Consider the following 24538-nt stretch of genomic DNA (forward strand, 5'->3'; position numbering starts at 1 on the left):
AGGGTCGCCGGGAAAGACGACCGGAGGTGGCTCTCCGGCGTCTGTGGGTTTCATTTGTTTCTTTTCCGTTCTCCTACGTGGCATAATCATTCTGGCTACGTTTCCCATTTAGTTGTTATTTTGCTGATATCCAAATGATTGAATTGCTTGCTGGCGTGTGGTGATTGGTTCACAATTATACTTTGTCTTTTCTGACTTAAAATCACTTTCCCTATTGATACATGTTCACGTGTTTGCATATTACATCAATAATAAAATCATATGATATATTCACATGATGTATGATATACTCACGTGCTGGTAGAAAATGAAATAAAAGTGGAATAGGTTGGTTTGTTTAGTTGTTGGGCCACGAGCTTGGGCCCTATAACACTTCTGAAACTGCACCCCTGTATAACTGATGCACCACCATTCAGTGATTGGGCCTTAGTGCACTCATGCTTTCCACACCCCCTGATTGTTGGCCCATAATTGTTGTTAATTGATTTCAATTCATAATAAAATTACTATTACACCCCCTGGTGGTTTAGACTTTGTTTTTATTTTGATTTTTGTTTTGCCTTTACTTTTACCCCATAAATCTATTTTAATTCAAATAAAAAATGTATAGAAAATACTTTTAGATATTTTAGAGTATATAGATAATTGTCATGATTTTTTTTTAATTTTTCTTAATTGTTTTAATCCTTTTAATAAATCTTTTTCTTTGCAATACACTTGAATTTTCTTTGTTCTAACACTTCCTTGTAAATAATTCTTTAATAGACTTAGGAATTAATTTTAGTCTCGATTTTTTTATAGAATTAATTGATATATGTGTGTTTGTGAATACCTTTTATTTGTTATAGTTCTCAATTTTATTTGTCGTATATTGATTTTCTTTTACTTATCCCGTGTGTAGTTTTTCCTTTAATAAACTGTTTAGTTCCTATTATTTTGATCCCCTTGTATAGAAAACACTTAGTTTAGAATTTAGAATTAGTTCCCCATTTCACTCCTTTATTCCTTTTAACTTTTAAAATACTTAATAAACAGAAGACGTGAATCACACGTTACTAATAGTGAGAGAGAAACGAGTGGGATTTATTCCCTAATCTGTTTCTTAATCACTTGGTGAGAGAGAAATGAGTGGGATTCATTCCCTAATTTGTTTCTCGGTCACTATATAATGGAAGAGAGATGAGTGGGATTCATTCCCTAATTTGTTTCTCGACCGTTATACACTTCTATGTGATTCAAATAGCAAACAAATTCCCCTTAAAAAAATACCCAACCAAAAACACTTAAAACACCTAATAATGGTTCAAAATTAAAACAAAGTAGAGAAAGTGGTGAGTGGCCCGGTACTGGGAACTGTTCATCACTCATCTACGTTAAAAGACACAAACCAATCTCTCTCCTTCTTCTTTCTAAGGGCAATGTTATTTCCGCTCGAACGCATCGTAGGTCGATCTTTTATGCAAGAGCGCGAACGTTAACTCCGCCTAACTAAAAAACACAATAACAAACAGAAACATGTGAGCCGAGCTACAGTAACTCTGATTCCTGAAATGGATACGTAGGCAGCGGGGTAGGGGCCGTGCGAGTACAATTCTTTCTTTTCCCTACATTTTGCATTCATTCGCATATAGACATAGATATAATACACACCCTTTAGATAGAAACAAACATAGGTGGATACCATCGGGTACAATGGGCGTGAGGGGTGCTAATACCTTCCCCTTGAGTAACCGACTCCCGTACCTAGAATCTCTGGTTGCAAGACCTCGTTCTTATTCTTAGTTAGGTTTCCTGATATTCCTTTCCCTTTTGCGATAAATATATTGGTGGCGACTCTGTTCATTTTTTCGCGAGCGTGCGACAATTACCAACAGATTACTCGCTTTGCGGAGTTGGTTAACAAGAGTCGAATTTATGATGAGTATAGTATGGAGAGTGTTTCTCACTACAAGTCTTCGAATAATGGGAAAGGGAAAGGACAATACCGTGGGAAACCGTATGATGATAAGAAGAAGCAGAAATATGGTTATTGCGGGAAGCCAAGTGGGGGAGGAGCTAGTACTCCGATTAAGTGCTACAAGTGTGGTGTCGAAGGACATCGTGCTAATGAATGCATTAAGAATTCAGGAAAGTGTTTCAAGTGTGACAAGCCGGGTCACAAAGTTGTGGATTGTAGAGTTGGTTTGGGTGTGACTTTCTACAATTGTGGTGAGCAGGGGCACATTAGTACCAAGTGTGATAAGCCAAAGAAGGAGCAAGCGGAAGGAAAAGTGTTTGCATTATTTGGTTCTGAGACCACTGTTGAGGATAGGCTAATCAGAGGTACGTGCTTTATTAATGGTACACCTTTGATTGCTTTTATTGATATTAGTGCAACACATTCTTTCACTTATTTGGATTGTTCTATGAGATTGAATCTTGTGTTGTCTGATATGCGTAGAAGTATGAATATTGATACTCCTGCTATGGGTTCAGTGTCTACTTCTTTTGTGGGTTTGAATTGTTCGTTGAGTATTGTCGCACGCTCGCGAAAAATGAACAGAGTCGCCACCAATATATTTATCCCATAAGGGAAAGGAATATCAGAAAACCTAGCAAAGTAAGGAACAGGGTCTTGCGACCAAAGAATCTAGGTACGGGAGTCGGTTACGCAAGGGGAAGGTACTAGCACCCCTCGCGCCCATCGTACTCGATGGTATCCACCTATGTTTGTTTCTATCTAAAGGGTGTATACTATGTCTATGTCTAAATGCGAAATGAATGCAAAATGTAGGGAAAATAAAGAATTGTACTCGCACGGGCCCTACCCCGCTGCCTACGTATCCTTTTCAGGAATCAGAGTTACCGTAGCTCGGCTAAAGATTTTCTGTTTATTTTTGTGTTTTTTAGTTGGGCGGAGTTAACGCTCGCGCTCTTGCATAAGGGGACAGCCTAGGATGTACTGGAGCGGAGATAACGGTGCCCTTAGGTGCCAAAGAAGCAAAAGGAAAAGAGATTGGTTTGTGTCTTTTAGGGTAGATGAGTGATGAATAGTTCCTAATACCAGGCCACTCACCACTTTCTCTACTTTGTTTTAATTTGAACCATTGTTAGGTGTTTTATGTGTTTTTGGTTGTGTATTTTTTTAAGGGAAATTGCTCTGCGATTCGAATCACATAAAATATATAATGATCGAGAAGCAGATTAGGGAATGAATCCCACTCACTTCCATCCCATTATGTAATGTTCGAGAAACAGATTAGGGAATGAATCCCACTCATTTCTCTCTCATTAATTAATGTTTGAGAAACAGATTAGGGAATGAATCCCACTCATTTCTCTCCCATTAAGTAGTGACCGAGAAACAGATTAGGGAATGAATCCCACTCGTTTCTATGCCACTAAGCGATTGAGAAACAGATTAAGGAATGAATCCTACTCATTTCTCTATCACTTTCTTAATGTGATTCGCATCTTCCTTTTATTAATGTTTTAAAGAGTTGAAAAGAAAAAGAATGCAATAGGGAACTAATCCTAAATTCTAATCTAAGTTGTTTATACAAGTCTAAATCCTAATGTTAACATGGGATAAATTCTAAAAGAAGCATTAAGATAGTATTAACAACATAGGCCAAAAATATGGCCGAAAGCTAAGCAACAAAGTCACACAACGATTATACAAAACGAACATGGAAATAGTACAAAACGATTCAAGTATTAGTACAAAAATGAAACTAAAAAATATTACTATTTTTATGCGTTTTTATGAAGGAATTAACCTAAAAAAATCTAACAAAATTTCAATGGTTTTTTATCTTTATTACCTAAAAATACAATGAGAAAATTATGATTTTCATTGCTTTTTATCATCTACAAAACTATGTCAAAAACTAAGTCAAGAATTCTAAATTCTAACAAAGAAAATATGGGCTCAGGGGGGTGTAAACGGAATATGGTGGTGCAGTAGAAGTGAGGGCGCAAGGCCCATAATCAGAGGCCCAGGGATCAGTTTTTTGTTGTTGTTACATGGTTTACAAAAAGGGCGTTATGGGCCATGGTGGGGGTGTAGTTAGCAATACTGGTGAAAGCCCAAGGGTATTATTTTTTTGATCATATTTTCAGATTTTTATTTATTATCAATTATCCACAATAAAAATAAAAACGAAAAGAGAAAAAATAAAGAAATTGAATTGGGATTTAGGGTTATAACCTTGTGACCATTCAGCTTTTCTCGTTCTTCTTCTCCGACGAACGCATGAACAGCGCCGTTAGCCTCTTCGAGCAACTACCAGCGGTGGACTCCTCTGATTAGCCACCGTGAACCACGTAAACAGAGTGACCTCGCCTCTCAGTTACATTCTCTTTTGACGATGATGGTGCAATGGCTCGAGTTCTCCTTTGAGATGAGCGGCACCGGTATCAATTTCCCCCACCGATCGAAACTCAGGCCACCTTGAATCAACAACACTATCTTATCTCTCTTCTTCTTCGACGAACGCTGCAGCGCAACACTCCTCCGATCCCTTCCGATCGGAGCTTACTCCGCCGTCTCCCCTCTTCTCTTGAATAACAATCGAGAATCGACGGAACAGAGAGCCAGAGAATAAGATGATATCTCGCGCCCAGGTAATCCTCTTCTTCTTGCTTGTACGAACTCTCTTACTCTCCTTCTCCCATCTTCTTTGGATCTGTTGAGCGTGTTGCTTGCTACGGTTGAGTGATTGAAAGGTGAGAGGTGATGATTGATTTTCTGTGTGAATTCAAGGTGAAGCTTGCAGTGATTTCGGTGGTGATTCTGAGATACCGTTGAAGGCCATGGAGAAGATGAATTTAAGTGTGAACTCTGAAGATTGTTGAATTGAGAGATGCAAGATTGAAGATGATGAAGATTGAAGAAGAAGATTCGGTTCAGAGAGAGCTTCTTCAAGAGTTTGTTACGTTCTGAACTTCTCTTTTTATTTTCTGTTATCAAGCTTTTCTCTCCTTCTCTTTTTTTGGTGATTGAATTGGAGAGTGTGGAGGGATTTGGGGAAGATGAAGATAGAGAGGATTCTGAGATGGGAGAATAGTGATGAGGAATGGTGAAGTGGTGTAGGAAATGGCGTGTGAGAAAATGGTGGAGGGAGAAGAAAAAAGTGAAGTGGATGCGTGAGGTTGTTATATAGAGGATCAAAGTCAGATGAATTCAGTTAGAAAAGAGTGACATGTGAGCCATTGGATCAAGAGAAGCGGTTATGAGCAATGGAGGGCCGAGATTGAGTCTGAAAAAAATGAGGTTAGTTACTTCTGTCAAGTTCTTCTCCTCTTTCTGTTTTTCTGTTATGTGTTTGGAAGTCAGTTAGTAGTTAGTTACTTGTTTTTTCTGTTGAGAGTTAATTGGCTTTGTGACCGATTCTGTTAGGGTCTCAAATAGAAAATAGTTAGTTGGTTTATTAGTTATCAGGTGGTTAGTATTAGTAGGTTATGAACTCTGTTTTGGACAATCGAAAGGTGGTTAAGTGGCTGTTTGTAAGTTAGAGGGAATGGTGGTAAATTTTTGTTTATATGCAGGGTTGGAATTATGGTGCAGCAGGGACTGTTTCAGTTAGCTGTATGATGAAATGGTTTTGGTTTTTGAATAATTTTGTAGTTTTCTCAATTGGTGTGATTGAATGCATTGTATGGACTGAATATGGCAGCATGTGTATATATTTGTATAGTGCAGCATTTGTTTTGATTCTATTTTGATGTCATGATCGATGGCTGAGTCTGATTTTTATTTGCAGGATTTTGGACTTGAGTTGGAATTGATGCTACAAGTTCTGGCAGGGAAGTTTGAGCAAATAGTATGAAGATTTGGATCAATATTGGGGGAAGATTATGAATGGGAAAATAGGACTAGTCTTAGGTTTTTATGTGCATGTTTTTTTGTAGTGACAATGATGTTGTAATGGAGAACATTTGTAATGAACAGGGCTTTGAAGTGTATTTGGAAGATATTTGGATGTTCGAGTCCTTTTGCAATCGATTAGGCAAAGTTTTAGATGGAAGTATGAATTGGAATTGAATTCTAATGGTGAAACTTTTGAATGAATTTCTTGTAACGAGTTGGATAATTGCAATGGAGACTCCTTTTTTAGTATGAATTTTTGTACTTCCATTTCCTTTTGTAATGCTCTCATTTTTGTCCTTGTTTGTAGTTTCACTTGTAATGCAATAAAACTTGGATTTTGATTTTGATAAAAATTCTGAACATGAATACACTTGAATAGCACTTGAACCATGAATGCTCGAATAGTCCTTGAATCATGGATGAGCTTTCAATTAGAACTTCAATCTCTTTTGCAAACCAATGACTCATGAAATAAATGGAACTTGACTTAATGGTGAATACTTGCAAGCACATTATGATGAACTTAAATCTTGTAACTTTCACCGACAATCCCATGTGACTGCTTAAGAACCTCACACTTATCTTTGAATGCAAACCCACCTTAAATCTTAATGAATAACATTCCAGTCGACTTGCAACTTCAATGGACCCAACTTAATTTGAGTCATCATTTTAATTCAGACTTGTGCGTCAAGAAATTAACATACTTCCTCTTTAAGTTCGACATCTTGTGCTCAGCATAAAAGCAATGCTCTGAAGAAGTCACGAATGAGAGAGCCTAATTCCATGATCCTCAGTTGGAAACTCTGTTTGGCTCAATCACAATAGTTGAAAACCGTAGCTTGGATCCACCATAGGGAAATAAACCCTAATCTTTCACTTCATCGTTTGAAACACCAGAAGAATAAAAATTAATTGACATGCACACCTCCACATGATTAGGAAGCCCTAAGCTTTCAAAATCCTTGATCCCATGCCTTTAGATGTTTTATTTGATGAATGAATGCAAAGTGTTAGATGACCTAATGGAGAGATGCACATGAGTATGAAACTTAAGCCAGTTAGGAATTAAAGGGGTAGGACAAATTTGGGGTATGACAGCTGCCCCTATTTAATCGTCTTAAACCTGAAGGTGAGATTGGCGTTAGCCTTTCGAACATTCAAGGTAGAAGAAGATTAAATATCAAAGTACCAGAAATTTTTCCTAAAGAGAAGATGGTGTAAATGATATCCTTATTTTTGTTATCTGCTGGGGAAAGAGAAATTTTGTTTTTTCTGATGGAAATATTTACAGTGAGTAATTGAAAGAAGGGTGATAGCTTGTAACGTAGCCCAAGGTGCCAATACAAGGTTCCCAAAGGAAATGTTTCATGAAACAATGACTGAAAGGAAATAGACCTTGTGCGATCCACGACTCAACATCGACTCGACAACAAAAGAGGAAAGAAAAGATCTCGTGCGACCTTCAGGACAAAAATAGAAAAGAATCTCGTGCGACCTAAGACTCGACATCGGGAGAAGACCTCGTGCGACCTCCAGGGTAAAATAGACCTCGTGCGATCTACGACTCAACATCGGGAGAAAACCTCGTACGATCTTCAAGACAGAATAGAAAATAGATCTCGTGCGACCTACGACTCAACATCGGGAGAAAACCTCGTACGATCTTCAAAACTGAAAGGAAAAGATCTCGTGCGACCTATGACTCAACATCGGGAGAAAACCTCGTACGATCTTCAAAACTGAAAGGAAAAGATCTCGTGCGACCTATGACTCAACATCGGGAGAAAACCTCGTACTATCTTCAAAACTGAAAGGAAAAGATCTCGTGCGACCTATGACTCAACATCGGGAGAAAACCTCGTACGATCTTCAAAACTGAAAGGAAAAGATCTCGTGCGACCTATGACTCAACATCGGGAGAAGACCTCGTACGATCTTCAAAACTGAAAGGAAAAGATCTCGTGCGACCTATGACTCAACATCGGGAGAAGACCTCGTACGATCTTCAAAACTGAAAGGAAAAGATCTCGTGCGACCTATGACTCAACATCGGGAGAAGACCTCGTACGATCCTCAGGACAGAATAGACCTCGTACGATCTAAGACTCAACATCGGGAGAAGACCTCGTACGATCTTCAGGACAAAATAGACCTCGTACGATCTAAGACTCAACATCGGGGTTCGGTTTTGAAATGGTTTGCCAAGTTGAAAATTGGGCTTTGAAAAAGGTTTGCCAGGTTAGGAACTGGGCTTTGAAAGGGTTTGCCAGGTTAGGAACTGGGCTTTGATAACACGGTGGTTGGACTTGAAAAGTTTTCCCGTACGGGGGAAGGGACCACGGAGACTATTGACGACTAGACTCGATCAAAGACGTAATCACGAAGATATTGATGCTTGCGAAGCATAAGAATTACATTAATCCCTCAGGCCAAAGGCGGGGTGTAGCTCTTCAAGAGTGGCAATCGTTCGAATTGCCACACACCAAGTATGGTTTATTCAAACGCTTGGAAAATGAGATGGGTTGAATGCCCACCCTCATTCGCACTCTAGTTTGCACGCAGCACACGGGAAATAACCACGACAAGACTAGTGACGACTTGACTCGGAGATATTGATGCTTGCGAAGCATAAGAATTACATTGATCCCTCAGGCCAAAGGCGGGGTGTAACTCTTCAAGAGCGCCAATCGTTCGAATTGCCACACACCAAGTATGGTTATCCAAATGATTGAAAAATGAGATGGGTTGAATGCCCACCCTCATTCACGCTCTAATATGCACGCAACATGCGGGAAATAACCTCGGAGACAACGATTCTGACGAAGAAAGACATTGCATCCGATCCATGTTGGAGAGAGAAAATGAGACTTCTTTTTGGGGATTAAGGATACCAGGTATCGGCACCGTGGCTTGAGGAGATTTGTAACGTATTAGCAGATATCAATCGGAGTTTGTAAGGACAATATTTTATATGGGGAAGTATCATCGTCTTGATTGAGTGCTGATTTGTATTATCTGGCTTATGCTTTGTATGCGTGTTTGAATTTTTCTACGGCGTAATGCTCCATTTTGATGGATATGCTACGCTTTTGAGGATGCAATGTTATATGCAGTGAACACTATATGCAGAATGCCAAATAAAGGCATTAACGAGGTAAACACCAGGGAGAATCCCCTTAGTGTTAAGAATTATGTAGAGATGCCAATAGATATTAGACTTTGACTGGTTGTTGGCTTGTAGAGTGTAGAATAACTTCTGACTTCTCACCATGTGCCATTGCTTGGAATATTTTCAACTTGAGGAGATTCCCTCGATTCACCACGTCGGGGATGAGAAGTCCAGGTAACGAGCCTTGGTTAGGGAAGTAGATCAACTCATAGGAGAAATAAACTCCTATGCTTGAGGAATGGAACAAACTCTCAGGAGAAATAAACTCCTATGCTTGGGGAGAGACCAAATTTCTAGGAGAAATAAACTCCTATGGTCGGGGGGCGACAAAAAACTCAGAATTGTGCCCCAAGCTTCGTGACTTATGGAGGAATTTGCCCCAAAGGGATCCTTGGAGGGATTCGTCGAATCTCGACGTAACTGCCCCAGATTGGTCAAACTCAAGAGAGATTCCTCGACGTGATTGCCCCTGATCGATCAAAGATTGAAGAGATTTGTCAACATGATTTCCCCAGATATACTGAATTTGAGAGGTCAAACCTCGATTCAATTGCCCCTGATTAGGCACATCTTGCTAGAATCCTCAGACGTTCTTTGTTTTGAAGTCAAACAAACATGGAAACAACTTTACCACGCTCAACGGAGTCTCCAGACTCTTCCCCTCAGAGTAATCAAAGAATGCATCAACTGTTCATGCCCAACAGAGTTTTTTAGAGAACCTGCCCCTTGATGGTCAACATTTGAGATGATTAGCTTTTACTCCTCAGAGTTCTCAAGTCTCTTGTACTTTGACATGATCAAGTCACTCATTGATTCTCATCATGGTAACTCCCTTGATGTTAAGCACATATTTCGCATGCAAAAGAATGTTAATTCTAAGAATGATAATTCTAATGCAAAGCCTATGTTAATCTTGAAGTTATAAAACTTACTATGAAATGAGGTTGCGACCTCTTGTGAATGGATCACTAGTTGACACAACCTCGATTTTCGCATATGGAAGATAAAGCAAACGTACGATACCAACATGGATATGTGTCTCGCTTCATTGGGAGTCAGTTAAACGCTATCTCTTCGGGGTGCGCTTTCAAGATAAACCCTAATTCAATTAGGACTTTTAAAGGTTGTAACTTGGCCGGGTTCACGGTTTTCAGAAAACAAAGGATTTTTAGGCTCAAAATTATTTGTACCCACCCTCTTCGTGATGTTCTCCATTCCTATGTCCAGTTAACTCGACACGAGTGTTCATCCCTCACAAGGAATTTGAAATGGTTGAGGAATCAATGAGGTTCTTTGGACATGGCGGTCGCTCACCTTTTATTCTTCTGTTTCATTGTCACACGACTTTGTTCTTGCTTGGCAATTTCATCATCTTTTTTTTTCATGCTTCTTTTTCCATTTTTCTTTTCATCCTTTTCTTATTATATATTTTTTTTGCCTCTTTTTTTTTTGAACAAGTCGTGTGATCTTGCGTTGCTTTTGATTTGTTGGCGGTGATTGCGACTGCCTCGCTCCTTTGATTTGATGAAGGATTACCATTGCGGTATCGTCATCTCTTGATCTCTTGATGAAATAAGGATAATCATTGCGGTTTTGACATTCCTCAACCTTTTGAAGGATAACCATTGTTGTATCCTTAGATGCATACCCTTTTGGTGAGTTTTGAACACTCAATCAAGTCAACTGAACACTACCTTGCCCCAAGGTTAAAATAAGGGTTTTTATGATTAGAAAAGAAACTCCTACTTCAAGGCTCAAAGGGGTTGACGAGGGTCTATCTCCCTTATGTCTCCGGTGTTTAGGGATTTGAAACAATGCTTGTACATCCTCAGTAGGATTTTATTCAAAAGCACACGATTAGAGATTTTGCATTTTTATTTTTCATCATTCTCCCTCCGCTCTTTGCCTAAGCAAGCGATTAGTAAAGTTGGTATCGTAATGCCAAAAACATTTTATGAGTGATAACGAATGGATTACTTCAAGACAAACATAGACAATGTATTATGATTTTCATTCAGAAATTAACAAGTTTTTACATGCTATTGATGCTTAAACACACAAATGAAAAATTACAATGAGAATGCAGTAAGAAACTAAATGGGTGTCGTTGTTGAGGAGACTTGACTCCGTCTGGACTTGTTGAGCTTGAATACTTTCTGCAGTTCCTTCCAAACACTTCAGATTACTTCAAAAGAGAACTCCAACAAAGTCACCCATGAGTTGTAAACTTTTGCCTTGCTTTAGGGATTCGAGCAATGCGAGTGATGCAATGCTCAAGATATGAGTACGTCTTGCTTATCCCTCGTGCGGGAGCCCCAAGCATAGATGTCGGAGAAGTATTCACCTTCATAAACGGAAATGATCTTGTATGGTCATCAAACTCGAGAGAGCTATTTATGGTGAAGAAGACCCAATATTCGTATCTTAACCAATTGAAGTTCTGACAAACGAGGAAGCAACTGGGCATAAGGCCATCAATTTGTTTCTTATATTTTTCTCTCTGTTAACAAGCAAGGGCCACTGAGAAGGAAATCATGAGAAAAGGCAACTGAGATATGAAGTAGAACCTTGAGGATGAGAAGCATTATGAAGAACACTCTTGATTACCACACGGAAGAAGATTCTGACGAAGTCACATAGGAATTTGTAATGCTTTTAGGGATTCGAGCAATGCAAATGGCGCAATGCTCAAGATAAGAGTACGTCTTGCTTATCCCTCGTGCGGGAGCCCCAAGCATAGTCGTTAGAGTAGTAAATGCCATCCTAAATGGAAGAAACTTGCAAGTTCATCAAACTTGGAGAAGCCATCTGTTGTAAGGAAAGACCAAAACATCAACTGAAACACCAATCTCCACGGATACAACTGAGCACAAGAACCTTGAGAATGAGAGATGCTTCTACATAACATCTTGATTACTACTTGAAAGAGATTCTGACAAAGTTGCTCGAGAATTTGTGGTGTTTTTATTATTATTATACCAACGAGTTCAAGGAAGCAGCTTTCTACAAAACAGGAAATACTTGAAATGAGAACACAGAAAGGAAATGATGATTGCCATTGTTGAGGAGACTTGACTCCGTCTGGACTTATTGAGCTTGAATACTTTTTGCAGTTCTTTCCAAACACTTCAGATTACTCCAAAAGAGAACTCCAACGAAGTCATCCATGAGTCGTAAACTTTTGCCTTGCTTTAGGGATTCGAGCAATGCGAGTGATGCAATGCTCAAGATATGAGTACGTCTTGCTTATCCCTCGTGCGGGAGCCCCAAGCATAGATGTCGGAGAATTATTCACCATCAAACATGGAGGAACCTTGTATGGTCGTCAAACTCATGAGATCTATTTGTGGTGAAGAAAGCCCAATACTCAAATCTTAACCAATTGAAATTCCAACAAACAGGAACGCAAATGGGCACAAGGCAATAGAATCACATCAATCTGTTTCTCATATTCTTCTCGTCTCTGTTAACAAACAAAATCCACTAAGAAGGAGATTCTGAGAAGAGGCTGAAGGATAGAAAAACACTTAGAAAGGGGGGGTTTGAATAAGTGTAGCTTTAAAAACTTGACAGATAAAAATAAATTGCACAGTTATTTTTATCCTGGTTCGTTGTTAACTAAACTACTCCAGTCCACCCCCGCAGAGATGATTTACCTCAACTGAGGATTTAATCCACTAATCGCACGGATTACAATGGTTTTCCACTTAGTCAGCAACTAAGTCTTCCAGAGTCTTCTGATCACACACTGATCACTCCAGGAACAACTGCTTAGATACCCTCTAAGACTTTCTAGAGTATTCTGATCCACACGATCACTCTAGTTACAACCTGCTTAGATAACCTCTAAGACTTCCTAGAGTATTCTAATCCACACGATCACTCTAGTTCCTTACAACTTAATGTAATCAATTCTAAGAGTATTACAATTGCTTCTTAAAAGCTATAATCACAAACTGTGATATTTCTCTTAACGTTTAAGCTTAATCTCACTAATATATTACAACAGCAATGTAGTGAGCTTTGATGAAGATGAAGATTCTGAGCTTTGAATAGAACAGAGTTTCAGCAAGTTAATAGGAGTTGTTTTTGTTCAGAATCGTTAACCTTGCTTCTCATCAGAACTTCATATTTATAGGCGTTGGAGAAGATGACCGTTGAGTGCATTTAATGCTTTGCGTGTTCCGTACAGCATCGCATTTAATGTTATATGCTTTTGTCAACTACCTCGAGCCTTGTTCACGCTGTGTCTACTGACGTTGCCTATAATAGCTTTTAACGTTCCTTTTGTCAGTCAGCGTAGCTTGCCACTTGTACTTCCTTCTGATCTGATGTTTGTGAATACAACGTTTGAATATCATCAGAGTCAAACAGCTTGGTGCAAAGCATCTTCTGATCTTCTGACCTTGAAGTGCTTCTGAGCGTGATACCATCAGAACTTCAGTGCTTCTGATCTCATGTTCTTCTGATGCTTCCATAGACCCATGTTCTGATTCTGCTTCGACCATCTTCTGATGTCTTGCCAGACCATGTTCTGATGTTGCATGCTGAACCCTTTGAGACAAAGCTTCTGAGCGCTGAATTATGCGTACTCTTTATATATTTCCTGAAAAGGAAATTGCATTGGATTAGAGTACCATATTATCTTAAGCAAAATTCATATTATTGTTATCATCAAAACTAAGATAATTGATCAGAACAAATCTTGTTCTAACAGAGGCAACTGAGATATGAAGCAGAACCTTGAGAATGAGAAGCGTTGTGTAGAACACTCTTGATCACCACACGAAAAAGATTCTGACGAAGTCACCCAGGAATTTGTAATGCTTTAGGGATTTGAGCAATGCGGATGATGCAATGCTCAAGATAAGAGTACGTCTTGCTTATCCCTCGATCGGGAGCCCCAAGCAACTTCCACACATGTACAAGAGATGATTACCAATTTAGCTTCAATATCCAAACCAGTCGGAGTGGGAGTAAATGACCCTTGCAGTTTTTTGACATCAAGCGCAAACCAACAATACCCAAATCAACGGAGTCATGGCTTTCAATCTTTTCCCCAAGAGGTGGAACCTTTTGTCAATCTCAATAATCGGAAACTAGAAGACTTCAATGATCGAATTGTTCTCATAATGTGTTTCCTCCTTAAGAGTGATAGGAATCTCAACTATGCTTTAAACATTATGATACATAAGACCTTCGCATGGGTGAGATTAACATTTGCATTTGGCCTCTGAGGAACTTATCTCAGTTTTTCTGGTCAAAGAGAAAAGGCTTGAATAACCTCCATACACTGATTCATGTCAATCCCCATTTCCGTTCTTATCTCAGTCAAAACCCCACAGAGTTGTTCTATTGTTAACTTTCAAGCACATAACGGTGAGAAGTCAAATCTGTTGTTGATGTCAAAGTCTGAATAGAAAGGGCTCCATAAACTTCTGATCGGTAAAATAGCAAGTGTACTATTTTGCCTCTGTAGTAATAAAGGGAAAATTCCCCGAATATCGATCTCAAGGACTGCGTGAGATTATAGAGTTAGTCGCACTTCAATTAAACAAAAAGCCTTGGGGTTTTGGTTTTTGTGATTACAAATTAAATTGCAAATAAACTTAAAAAGGTTTAATTGGCCAAATATGAGTAACATGCCAGGGTAGGTGTGTGCATTAACATGTAACAATTCTGAACCCTTATTTCATTAACAAAGTTCAACTTATCAATTACCGGTTCTTAAGGGTATTTGCTCCTAAGTCCTTAGTGGGCAAACTTTTGAACATTGAAATCCTAATCCCAAAGTCCTTCGAAATTAGTGATCAAATCAAATATTATTATAATCAAGAACAATCCGGTTACTATAGGGTATCCCTAGTCCTAGGTGATATCTACTATAATATAATGGTATAAAAACCCTAACAATGGAGGTCAATCCTAATTGTCAGTCATAAATCAATCCAGTTGGTCCGACGAGGAAAGCATTAAAAACCTTATACCATTAAATTGAATGTAAAAGAGAAACATGTTATTGAAATTCGGAATTCAAAATCATCACAAATGTTAATCAGGGACACCCCCCTAGCATTGGGGGGTTTAGCTACTCATATCATCCAAAGAAATTACAAAGATATCAAATAAAGACATTACAATAAAGATGATGAACTTTGATCTTCAATGGCTTCCGCTCATGAGAGTTCTCCGTTCTTCTCCAATTGCATAGGCTTCTTCTCTCAATCCTCCAATTCTTCGTGTGGCAAAAAAAAGATCCCTAATTCATCTTGGAAACCCTCCTAAATAGTGCAGACTCACTTAAGTTGGTTGGAATTTCCAAAAACACCCCTGCAGGCCAACCACTGAACTAAATAATAAAAATCACTGAAATCAGCGTCATCACCCAACACGGGCCGTGTTGTGCAACACGGGCACCCGTGTTGGTCCCCCGTAATATTTATTTTTCAACTTTGGTCCCAGACTTAGCAACACGGGCCGTGTTGAGCAACACGGGCACCCGTGTTGCACCACTGTTTTCCATTCTTTCCACACTTTGTTCCAGCGCTCTTCCTGACACGGCCCGTGTTGAGCAACACGGCCACCCGTGTCAGGCCTCCTGAAGCATGTTTTCTGAACTTCCTCAAAACTTCCGAGTTTAGCACTGCTTTACTCCGATTTCTTCATAAGAACCTGAAAACATTAAAACATACAACCAAAGCATAAAATGACGAATAAAGAAATAAAACACTCAATAACAAAACTTAAACATACTTAAAAACAACGATAAAACTATGTGTGAAAACCACTGATCAACTTCTGATAGAACCATGAAATGCATGATAGTATGAATGCATGTTTCATTTATGAGAGATCCTAAAGTCTTTTCACACATTTTCATTCTTCTTTTTTTGGAATTAAAGCTTCCTTTTTTTTGTATAGAATATCTTTTCTTTTTCTTTTTTCTTTTCTATTTCCTTTTCTTTTACATATCTTCTCTTTTCTTTTCTTTTCTCTTTTTTTTTTTGGAAATAGACTTTAGGATCTTTCATAAATGGAGTGGACAAAGCAATGATGTTATGCAATGCAAAAGCATGGGATCAACGGTCCATATAATCTTAGTAACCACTGTACAATCCTCTGAATAACTGATACAGGTCAAATGTCACAAGATCAAAGGTCCGACACCTTTTTGAATACCAGGAAAACCAATAGTCACCAATAGAACAGAATAGTCACCAACGGTACCTGTCATGTATATCCCACCCCACTCACAGGTGAATCTAGGTCAAGGTAGGTCAATGGCTTCCAGCGTTATCAGTTCTCCTGAAACACCATCATTGTCGCAAATACATGCCAACAACGGTATCTCATTTGAACCTCGACTGGTCGTGGGTCTCATGATCGCAATCAACAGAACCTGACATTCTGTTGGCGTCATGACTATCCACTCTATCCTAGGTATCCTATGTGTCAACTCTGGCCTGGGTATTGGGCCTTTTACCTCAAAGAACATCCCACCCAACCTGCAAACAGTGAAAATATATGGTCCCGAAGGGGATCCCAATCCAGTCCAGATGCATGCGGAAAATAAACATGATATGCAAGCGGGAAAGTAAACAGGACATGCGAAACATAAAACAAATACATAAAATAAATAAATGCACGTATAGACAAAACATAGCACACCTAGTAAATAAACAAACAAACGGATAGGCTAGGATCGACTCACTAAGGATGGACCAGCAACAGGTCTAGCAACATCCCCAGCAGAGTCGACAGTTGTCGCACGCTCGCGAAAAATGAACAGGGTCGCCACCAATATATTTATCCCATAAGGGAAAGGAATATCAGAAAACCTAGCAAAGTAAGGAACAGGGTCTTGCGACCAGAGAATCTAGGTACGGGAATCGGTTACGCAAGGGGAAGGTACTAGCACCCCTCGCGCCCATCGTACTCGATGGTATCCACCTATGTTTGTTTCTATCTAAAGGGTGTATACTATGTCTATGTCTAAATGCGAAATGAATGCAAAATGTAGGGAAAATAAAGAATTGTACTCGCACGGGCCCTACCCCGCTGCCTACGTATCCTTTTCAGGAATCAGAGTTACCGTAGCTCGGCTAAAGATTTTCTGTTTGTTTTTGTGTTTTTTAGTTGGGCGGAGTTAACGCTCGCGCTCTTGCATAATGGGACAGCCTAGGATACAATGGAGTGGAGATAACGGTGCCCTTAGGTGCCAAAGAAGCAAAAGGAAAAGAGATTGGTTTGTGTCTTTTAGGGTAGATGAGTGATGAATAGTTCCCAATACCAGGCCACTCACCACTTTCTCTACTTTGTTTTAATTTGAACCATTGTTAGGTGTTTTATGTGTTTTTGGTTGTGTATTTTTTTAAGGGAAATTGCTCTGCGATTCGAATCACATAAAATATATAATGATCGAGAAGCAGATTAGGGAATGAATCCCACTCACTTCCATCCCATTATGTAATGTTCGAGAAACAGATTAGGGAATGAATCCCACTCATTTCTCTCTCATTAATTAATGTTTGAGAAACAGATTAGGGAATGAATCCCACTCATTTCTCTCCCATTAAGTAGTGACCGAGAAACAGATTAGGGAATGAATCCCACTCGTTTCTATGCCACTAAGCGATTGAGAAACAGATTAAGGAATGAATCCTACTCATTTCTCTATCACTTTCTTAATGTGATTCGCATCTTCCTTTTATTAATGTTTTAAAGAGTTGAAAAGAAAAAGAATGCAATAGGGAACTAATCCTAAATTCTAATCTAAGTTGTTTATACAAGTCTAAATCCTAATGTTAACATGGGATAAATTCTAAAAGAAGCATTAAGATAGTATTAACAACATAGGCCAAAAATATGGCCGAAAGCTAAGCAACAAAGTCACACAACGATTATACAAAACGAACATGGAAATAGTACAAAACGATTCAAGCATTAGTACAAAAATGAAACTAAAAAATATTACTATTTTTATGCGTTTTTATGAAGGAATTAACCTAAAAAAATCTAACAAAATTTCAATGGTTTTTTATCTTTATTACCTAAAAATACAATGAGAAAATTATGATTTTCATTGCTTTTTATCATCTACAAAACTATGTCAAAAACTAAGTCAAGAATTCTAAATTCTAACAAAGAAAATATGGGCTCAGGGGGGTGTAAACGGAATATGGTGGTGCAGTAGAAGTGAGGGCGCAAGGCCCATAATCAGAGGCCCAGTGATCAGTTTTTTGTTGTTGTTACATGGTTTACAAAAAGGGCGTTATGGGCCATGGTGGGGGTGTAGTTAGCAATACTGGTGAAAGCCCAAGGGTATTGTTTTTTTGATCATATTTTCAGATTTTTATTTATTATCAATTATCCACAATAAAAATAAAAACGAAAAGAGAAAAAATAAAGAAATTGAATTGGGATTTAGGGTTATAACCTTGTGACCATTCAGCTTTTCTCGTTCTTCTTCTCCGACGAACGCATGAACAGCGCCGTTAGCCTCTTCGAGCAACTACCAGCGGTGGACTCCTCTGATTAGCCACCGTGAACCACGTAAACAGAGTGACCTCGCCTCTCAGTTACATTCTCTTTTGACGACGATGGTGCAATGGCTCGAGTTCTCCTTTGAGATGAGCGGCACCGGTATCAATTTCCCCCACCGATCGAAACTCAGGCCACCTTGAATCAACAACACTATCTTATCTCTCTTCTTCTTCGACGAACGCTGCAGCGCAACACTCCTCCGATCCCTTCCGATCGGAGCTTACTCCGCCGTCTCCCCTCTTCTCTTGAATAACAATCGAGAATCGACGGAACAGAGAGCCAGAGAATAAGATGATATCTCGCGCCCAGGTAATCCTCTTCTTCTTGCTTGTACGAACTCTCTTACTCTCCTTCTCCCATCTTCTTTGGATCTGTTGAGCGTGTTGCTTGCTACGGTTGAGTGATTGAAAGGTGAGAGGTGATGATTGATTTTCTGTGTGAATTCAAGGTGAAGCTTGCAGTGATTTCGGTGGTGATTCTGAGATACCGTTGAAGGCCATGGAGAAGATGAATTTAAGTGTGAACTCTGAAGATTGTTGAATTGAGAGATGCAAGATTGAAGATGATGAAGATTGAAGAAGAAGATTCGGTTCAGAGAGAGCTTCTTCAAGAGTTTGTTACGTTCTGAACTTCTCTTTTTATTTTCTGTTATCAAGCTTTTCTCTCCTTCTCTTTTTTTGGTGATTGAATTGGAGAGTGTGGAGGGATTTGGGGAAGATGAAGATAGAGAGGATTCTGAGATGGGAGAATAGTGATGAGGAATGGTGAAGTGGTGTAGGAAATGGCGTGTGAGAAAATGGTGGAGGGAGAAGAAAAAAGTGAAGTGGATGCGTGAGGTTGTTATATAGAGGATCAAAGTCAGATGAATTCAGTTAGAAGAGAGTGACATGTGAGCCATTGGATCAAGAGAAGCGGTTATGAGCAATGGAGGGCCGAGATTGAGTCTGAAAAAAAATGAGGTTAGTTACTTCTGTCAAGTTCTTCTCCTCTTTCTGTTTTTCTGTTATGTGTTTGGAAGTCAGTTAGTAGTTAGTTACTTGTTTTTTCTGTTGAGAGTTAATTGGCTTTGTAACCGATTATGTTAGGGTCTCAAATAGAAAATAGTTAGTTGGTTTATTAGTTATCAGGTGGTTAGTATTAGTAGGTTATGAACTCTGTTTTGGACAATCGAAAGGTGGTTAAGTGGCTGTTTGTAAGTTAGAGGGAATGGTGGTAAATTTTTGTTTATATGCAGGGTTGGAATTATGGTGCAGCAGGGACTGTTTCAGTTAGCTGTATGATGAAATGGTTTTGGTTTTTGAATAATTTGGTAGTTTTCTCAATTGGTGTGATTGAATGCATTGTATGGACTGAATATGGCAGCATGTGTATATATTTGTATAGTGCAGCATTTGTTTTGATTCTATTTTGATGTCATGATCGATGGCTGATTCTGATTTTTATTTGCAGGATTTTGGACTTGAGTTGGAATTGATGCTACAAGTTCTGGCAGGGAAGTTTGAGCAAATAGTATGAAGATTTGGATCAATATTGGGGGAAGATTATGAATGGGAAAATAGGACTAGTCTTAGGTTTTTATGTGCATGTTTTTTTGTAGTGACAATGATGTTGTAATGGAGAACATTTGTAATGAACAGGGCTTTGAAGTGTATTTGGAAGATATTTGGATGTTCGAGTCCTTTTGCAATCGATTAGGCAAAGTTTTAGATGGAAGTATGAATTGGAATTGAATTCTAATGGTGAAACTTTTGAATGAATTTCTTGTAACGAGTTGGACAATTGCAATGGAGACTCCTTTTTTAGTATGAATTTTTGTACTTCCATTTCCTTTTGTAATGCTCTCATTTTTGTCCTTGTTTGTAGTTTCACTTGTAATGCAATAAAACTTGGATTTTGATTTTGATAAAAATTCTGAACATGAATACACTTGAATAGCACTTGAACCATGAATGCTCGAATAGTCCTTGAATCATGGATGAGCTTTCAATTAGAACTTCAATCTCTTTTGCAAAGACTCATGAAATAAATGGAACTTGACTTAATGGTGAATACTTGCAAGCACATTATGATGAACTTAAATCTTGTAACTTTCACCGACAATCCCATGTGACTGCTTAAGAACCTCACACTTATCTTTGAATGCAAACCCACCTTAAATCTTAATGAATAACATTCCAGTCGACTTGCAACTTCAATGGACCCAACTTAATTTGAGTCATCATTTTAATTCAGACTTGTGCGTCAAGAAATTAACATACTTCCTCTTTAAGTTCGACATCTTGTGCTCAGCATAAAAGCAATGCTCTGAAGAAGTCACGAATGAGAGAGCCTAATTCCATGATCCTCAGTTGGAAACTCTGTTTGGCTCTATCACAATAGTTGAAAACCGTAGCTTGGATCCACCATAGGGAAATAAACCCTAATCTCACACTTCACCGTTTGAAACACCAGAAGAATAAAAATTAATTGACATGCACACCTCCACATGATTAGGAAGCCCTAAGCTTTCAAAATCCTTGATCCCATGCCTTTAGATGTTTTATTTGATGAATGAATGCAAAGTGTTAGATGACCTAATAGAGAGATGCACATGAGTATGAAACTTAAGCCAGTTAGGAATTAAAGGGGTAGGACAAATTTGGGGTATGACAAGTATCTTTGGCAGAGACTTCATAATTGATTTAGTTTGTCTTCCGTTAGATCAACTTGATGTGATTTTGGATATGAACTGGTTAGAGTTTAATCATGCTTATATCAACTGTTTTGATAAGACGGTTATTTATTTTGAAATGAGTGTTAAGATGTGTTTTTGTCTGCTAAACAAGTGGATGAGTCTGTGCAAGATGGTGCTATGTTGTTTATGTTTTTGGCAACCTTAGATGTTCATGAAAAAAGAAGCTATTGTATGCTAAGCTTTCTAAGTGTGAGACTTGGTTGAAAGAAGTGAGTTTCCTTGGGCATGTTAATTCGAGTGGAAGTATTTCCTTGGTTTGGCTGGTTATTACATAAAGTTCATTGAGGGATTAAGTTATCTTTGCCGTTGACGCAATTTCCTAGGAAGCGTCAAGCTTTTATTTAGACTTTGCAATGTGAAGCTAATTTTCAAGAGTTTAAGATAAGATTGACAACCGCTCCTATTTTGATTTTGCCGGATCCGTTGGAACCATTTGTTGTGTAATTGTGAAGCTTCTTTGATTGGTTTATGAGGTGTGTTTATGCAGAATCGACAAGTAGTAGCTTATGCTTCTAGGCAACTTAAAGTTCATGAGAAGAATTATCCGACGCATGATTTAGAATTGGCTGCAGTTGTATTTGTTTTGAAACTTTGGAGGCATTATTTGTTCGGATTGAGATTTGATGTGTATAGTGATCACAAGAGTTTGAAGTATTTGTTTGATCAGAAAGAATTATAATGTTATTTAACTCATATTACTTATGCATGTTTGTCTAGTATTTTTTACTTATAAATAATTGTCTAATTAATTTCTATATTAGTGACATAAATAATTATAAAAAATAACACATTTTTCTCGTGCTACATTTAAGTACATTTATTTTTAAACTTCAAAAGAAGATAAAGACGCTTTGATAGCGGTAATAAGGACCCTTTATTACCAACGATAAATTTCTTTCCAATTATATAAAAAATATTAAAAATTATTATTTTAATTTGCAGCATTATTTAAATTCTAATTATATATTTGACTTTTATCTAAATTTTTTTTCATTCTAAAAAAACCCAACCTCACATCTCATTGTATTCTCTCTCTAAATATTTCTCCTCTCAATCTCAATGTTTAGAAATATTAAAAAAAATAGTTACACTTAAAAAAATATATACAACAAATTGTGAAATATAAAAGAGAAATTAATGAAAAACAAAAGAACATAAAAAGATATTAAAAAATTATTGATATTGTTTAACTTTTTTTCATGTCCTCCATCTTTCTACAACCTGAAAAAAATTTAAAAAAATTAAAAAGATAGAATAAATATGGGGTTTGTCATGAAATATATATATATATATATATATATATATATATATATATATATATATATATATATATATATATATATATATATATATATATATATATATTAAAAGAAGATCTATATTATAGATAAATGATAACTATAGAGGAAAAAAAATTTAAATATCCAGGTTAAAAAAAAACCAAAAAAATCAGTTTTTCTGAAAATTTACCAAAGTGTCTAGGTTTGCAGTACACTCTGGGGTATGCGCCAAACCAAATGGCGCATTGGTTCACACTTTTGGTGAACTAGCCAAACCAAATGGCGCAAACGTTTATGAAGATAGGGCAAGCCATTTGATATGGCACAAATGTGTTATTGTTTACACATAGGAGCCATTTGAAATGGCTCCTATGTGTTAGGGTTTTTTTATTTAAAAAAATACCCCATTTTGTTTCATTTCACGCAGAGTTTTTGATTTCGGTCTTTGATTTTCGTAAAATTGTCCGATACGCCGATTTAGTAAAATTGTTATTAACCCTAATTATGTTATTTAATATTTGTGTTGTCGATTCCGCCACTTAATAAAGTAGAGTTCATTGATTAAAAATATGTTACAAAGTTGATACACGAAGTCGATACATTATCGTAAAAATATGTTACAAAGTTGATTAAACATGCGATGAGGTTGTTCCACGACTAGGACATTTCTTTTTATTGTGCCCTAGTTGACGACAAATGCTATATTTTCTTTCCATTTTGTCATGCACGTCCATTTCGGTTTGAATACGAGTACTACTGGGGCGACCCTTTTTCTTTCGTCGCATCGTGTCATTAGGCCAAATTATCTCCACATCATACTCAGGCCAGTAATCCTCCTTCGCTACCACTGGAAATGCCACACTGTATACCTGAAGCAATGTCTCAGCCTTGTAAATTGGAGATAATAGTGATAATGTGTCTCAGTGCGCAAATGCACATGCTGTTATGACATGTGATCAAGGCATACAAAATGCTTGAAACTTTCCATAGTCGCATCAATGATCATCTAGTAGAACCCGATATTGTTGTCTCGACAATCCTTCATTTAAGTCAATTTTTTCTCGAACACTGAAGGTGCGGTTGAATCGATCGAAAGCACTTACATGATGACTGTTGGCCTTCGCTGATTGTTCTTTCATAAATTTCATGCAACTCTCGCTGAATAGTTGACCTGATTCTCTAACAGCACTCCACCTCTTACCTCTTGTTGAAAATAGTGAAGCCATCCTAAAGTAGGTTGCCTCCACCAGTGCATTGATAGGAAGGTTTCGAATGCCCTTAAAAACACCATTCATGGATTCTACTAGATTTGTTGTCATGTGGCCCCATCGCACGCCGTTGTCGTAAGCCTTGGTCCATTTCTCCCTGGAAAGGTTATCCATCCAACTTCCCGCATCCGGATTTGACAATACAATTTCAGTCCGATAATGTTGGAATGTAGGTTGAGTTAATGCATATCCTGCATTAACCAGTGTTTTCCGCAAGTGCCTATCCTTAATCTCCCCATGAAATTCTGGGCAATATGGCGAATACAGTATACATGTGTTAATGGTAGGTGTTGCCATCCGTTTGCTGGATTGTTGTAAGTACTTTCAATGGAAGCATGCCTATCAGAGATTAAATAAAGATCAGGTTGAGGAGCAACATGTAACACCCGTATATTTTAATTTCTAATTTAATTGGAAATTTAATTAATAACTAGAATTATTGGTGGTTTGTGGAATTTAATTTGAAAAGAATGGTTTATGGTGTTGGGCCATGTGTGATGTTAAGGAATGAGGGGGTGTTATGTTAGTAAAGGCCCTATTCTAATTAAAGGTTATTTTATAAAATAATAAGGAATCGGGAAGAATGGAAGGGAACGTGAAAAGAGTTTGGAAAAAGGGAGAACATGAAAGAACTGAAGAATTGGGAACTCAAGAACATGAAAGAGGAGCAATAGAGGGAGAGCACAATCA

The 24538-nt window shown here is 38.0% G+C and overlaps 1 protein-coding gene across 1 annotated transcript; it reads left to right on the plus strand.

The window, feature by feature from the left end:
• The first annotated feature begins 1928 nt into the window (after positions 1–1928).
• Positions 1929–4836, plus strand: LOC131640668 (uncharacterized). The gene is made up of 2 exons (XM_058911050.1): positions 1929–2208; positions 4745–4836. The coding sequence occupies exons 1-2, from the start codon at positions 1929–1931 to the stop codon at positions 4834–4836; spliced, it is 372 nt and encodes a 123-aa protein (XP_058767033.1).
• The last annotated feature ends 19702 nt before the right edge of the window (positions 4837–24538 follow it).

This window comes from Vicia villosa, unplaced genomic scaffold (assembly GCF_029867415.1).
Source record: "Vicia villosa cultivar HV-30 ecotype Madison, WI unplaced genomic scaffold, Vvil1.0 ctg.003264F_1_1, whole genome shotgun sequence".
In the NCBI taxonomy this organism is placed as follows: Eukaryota; Viridiplantae; Streptophyta; class Magnoliopsida; order Fabales; family Fabaceae; genus Vicia; species Vicia villosa.

Coding starts and splice junctions, on each gene's coding strand:
- LOC131640668 (XM_058911050.1), top strand. CDS start 1,929: ATGGAGAGTGTTTCTCACTACAAGTCTTCGAATAATGGGAAAGGGAAA. Junction 2,209..4,744: donor TGTGACTTTCTACAATTGTG/GTGAGCAGGGGC, acceptor TGTGAATTCAAG/GTGAAGCTTGCAGTGATTTC.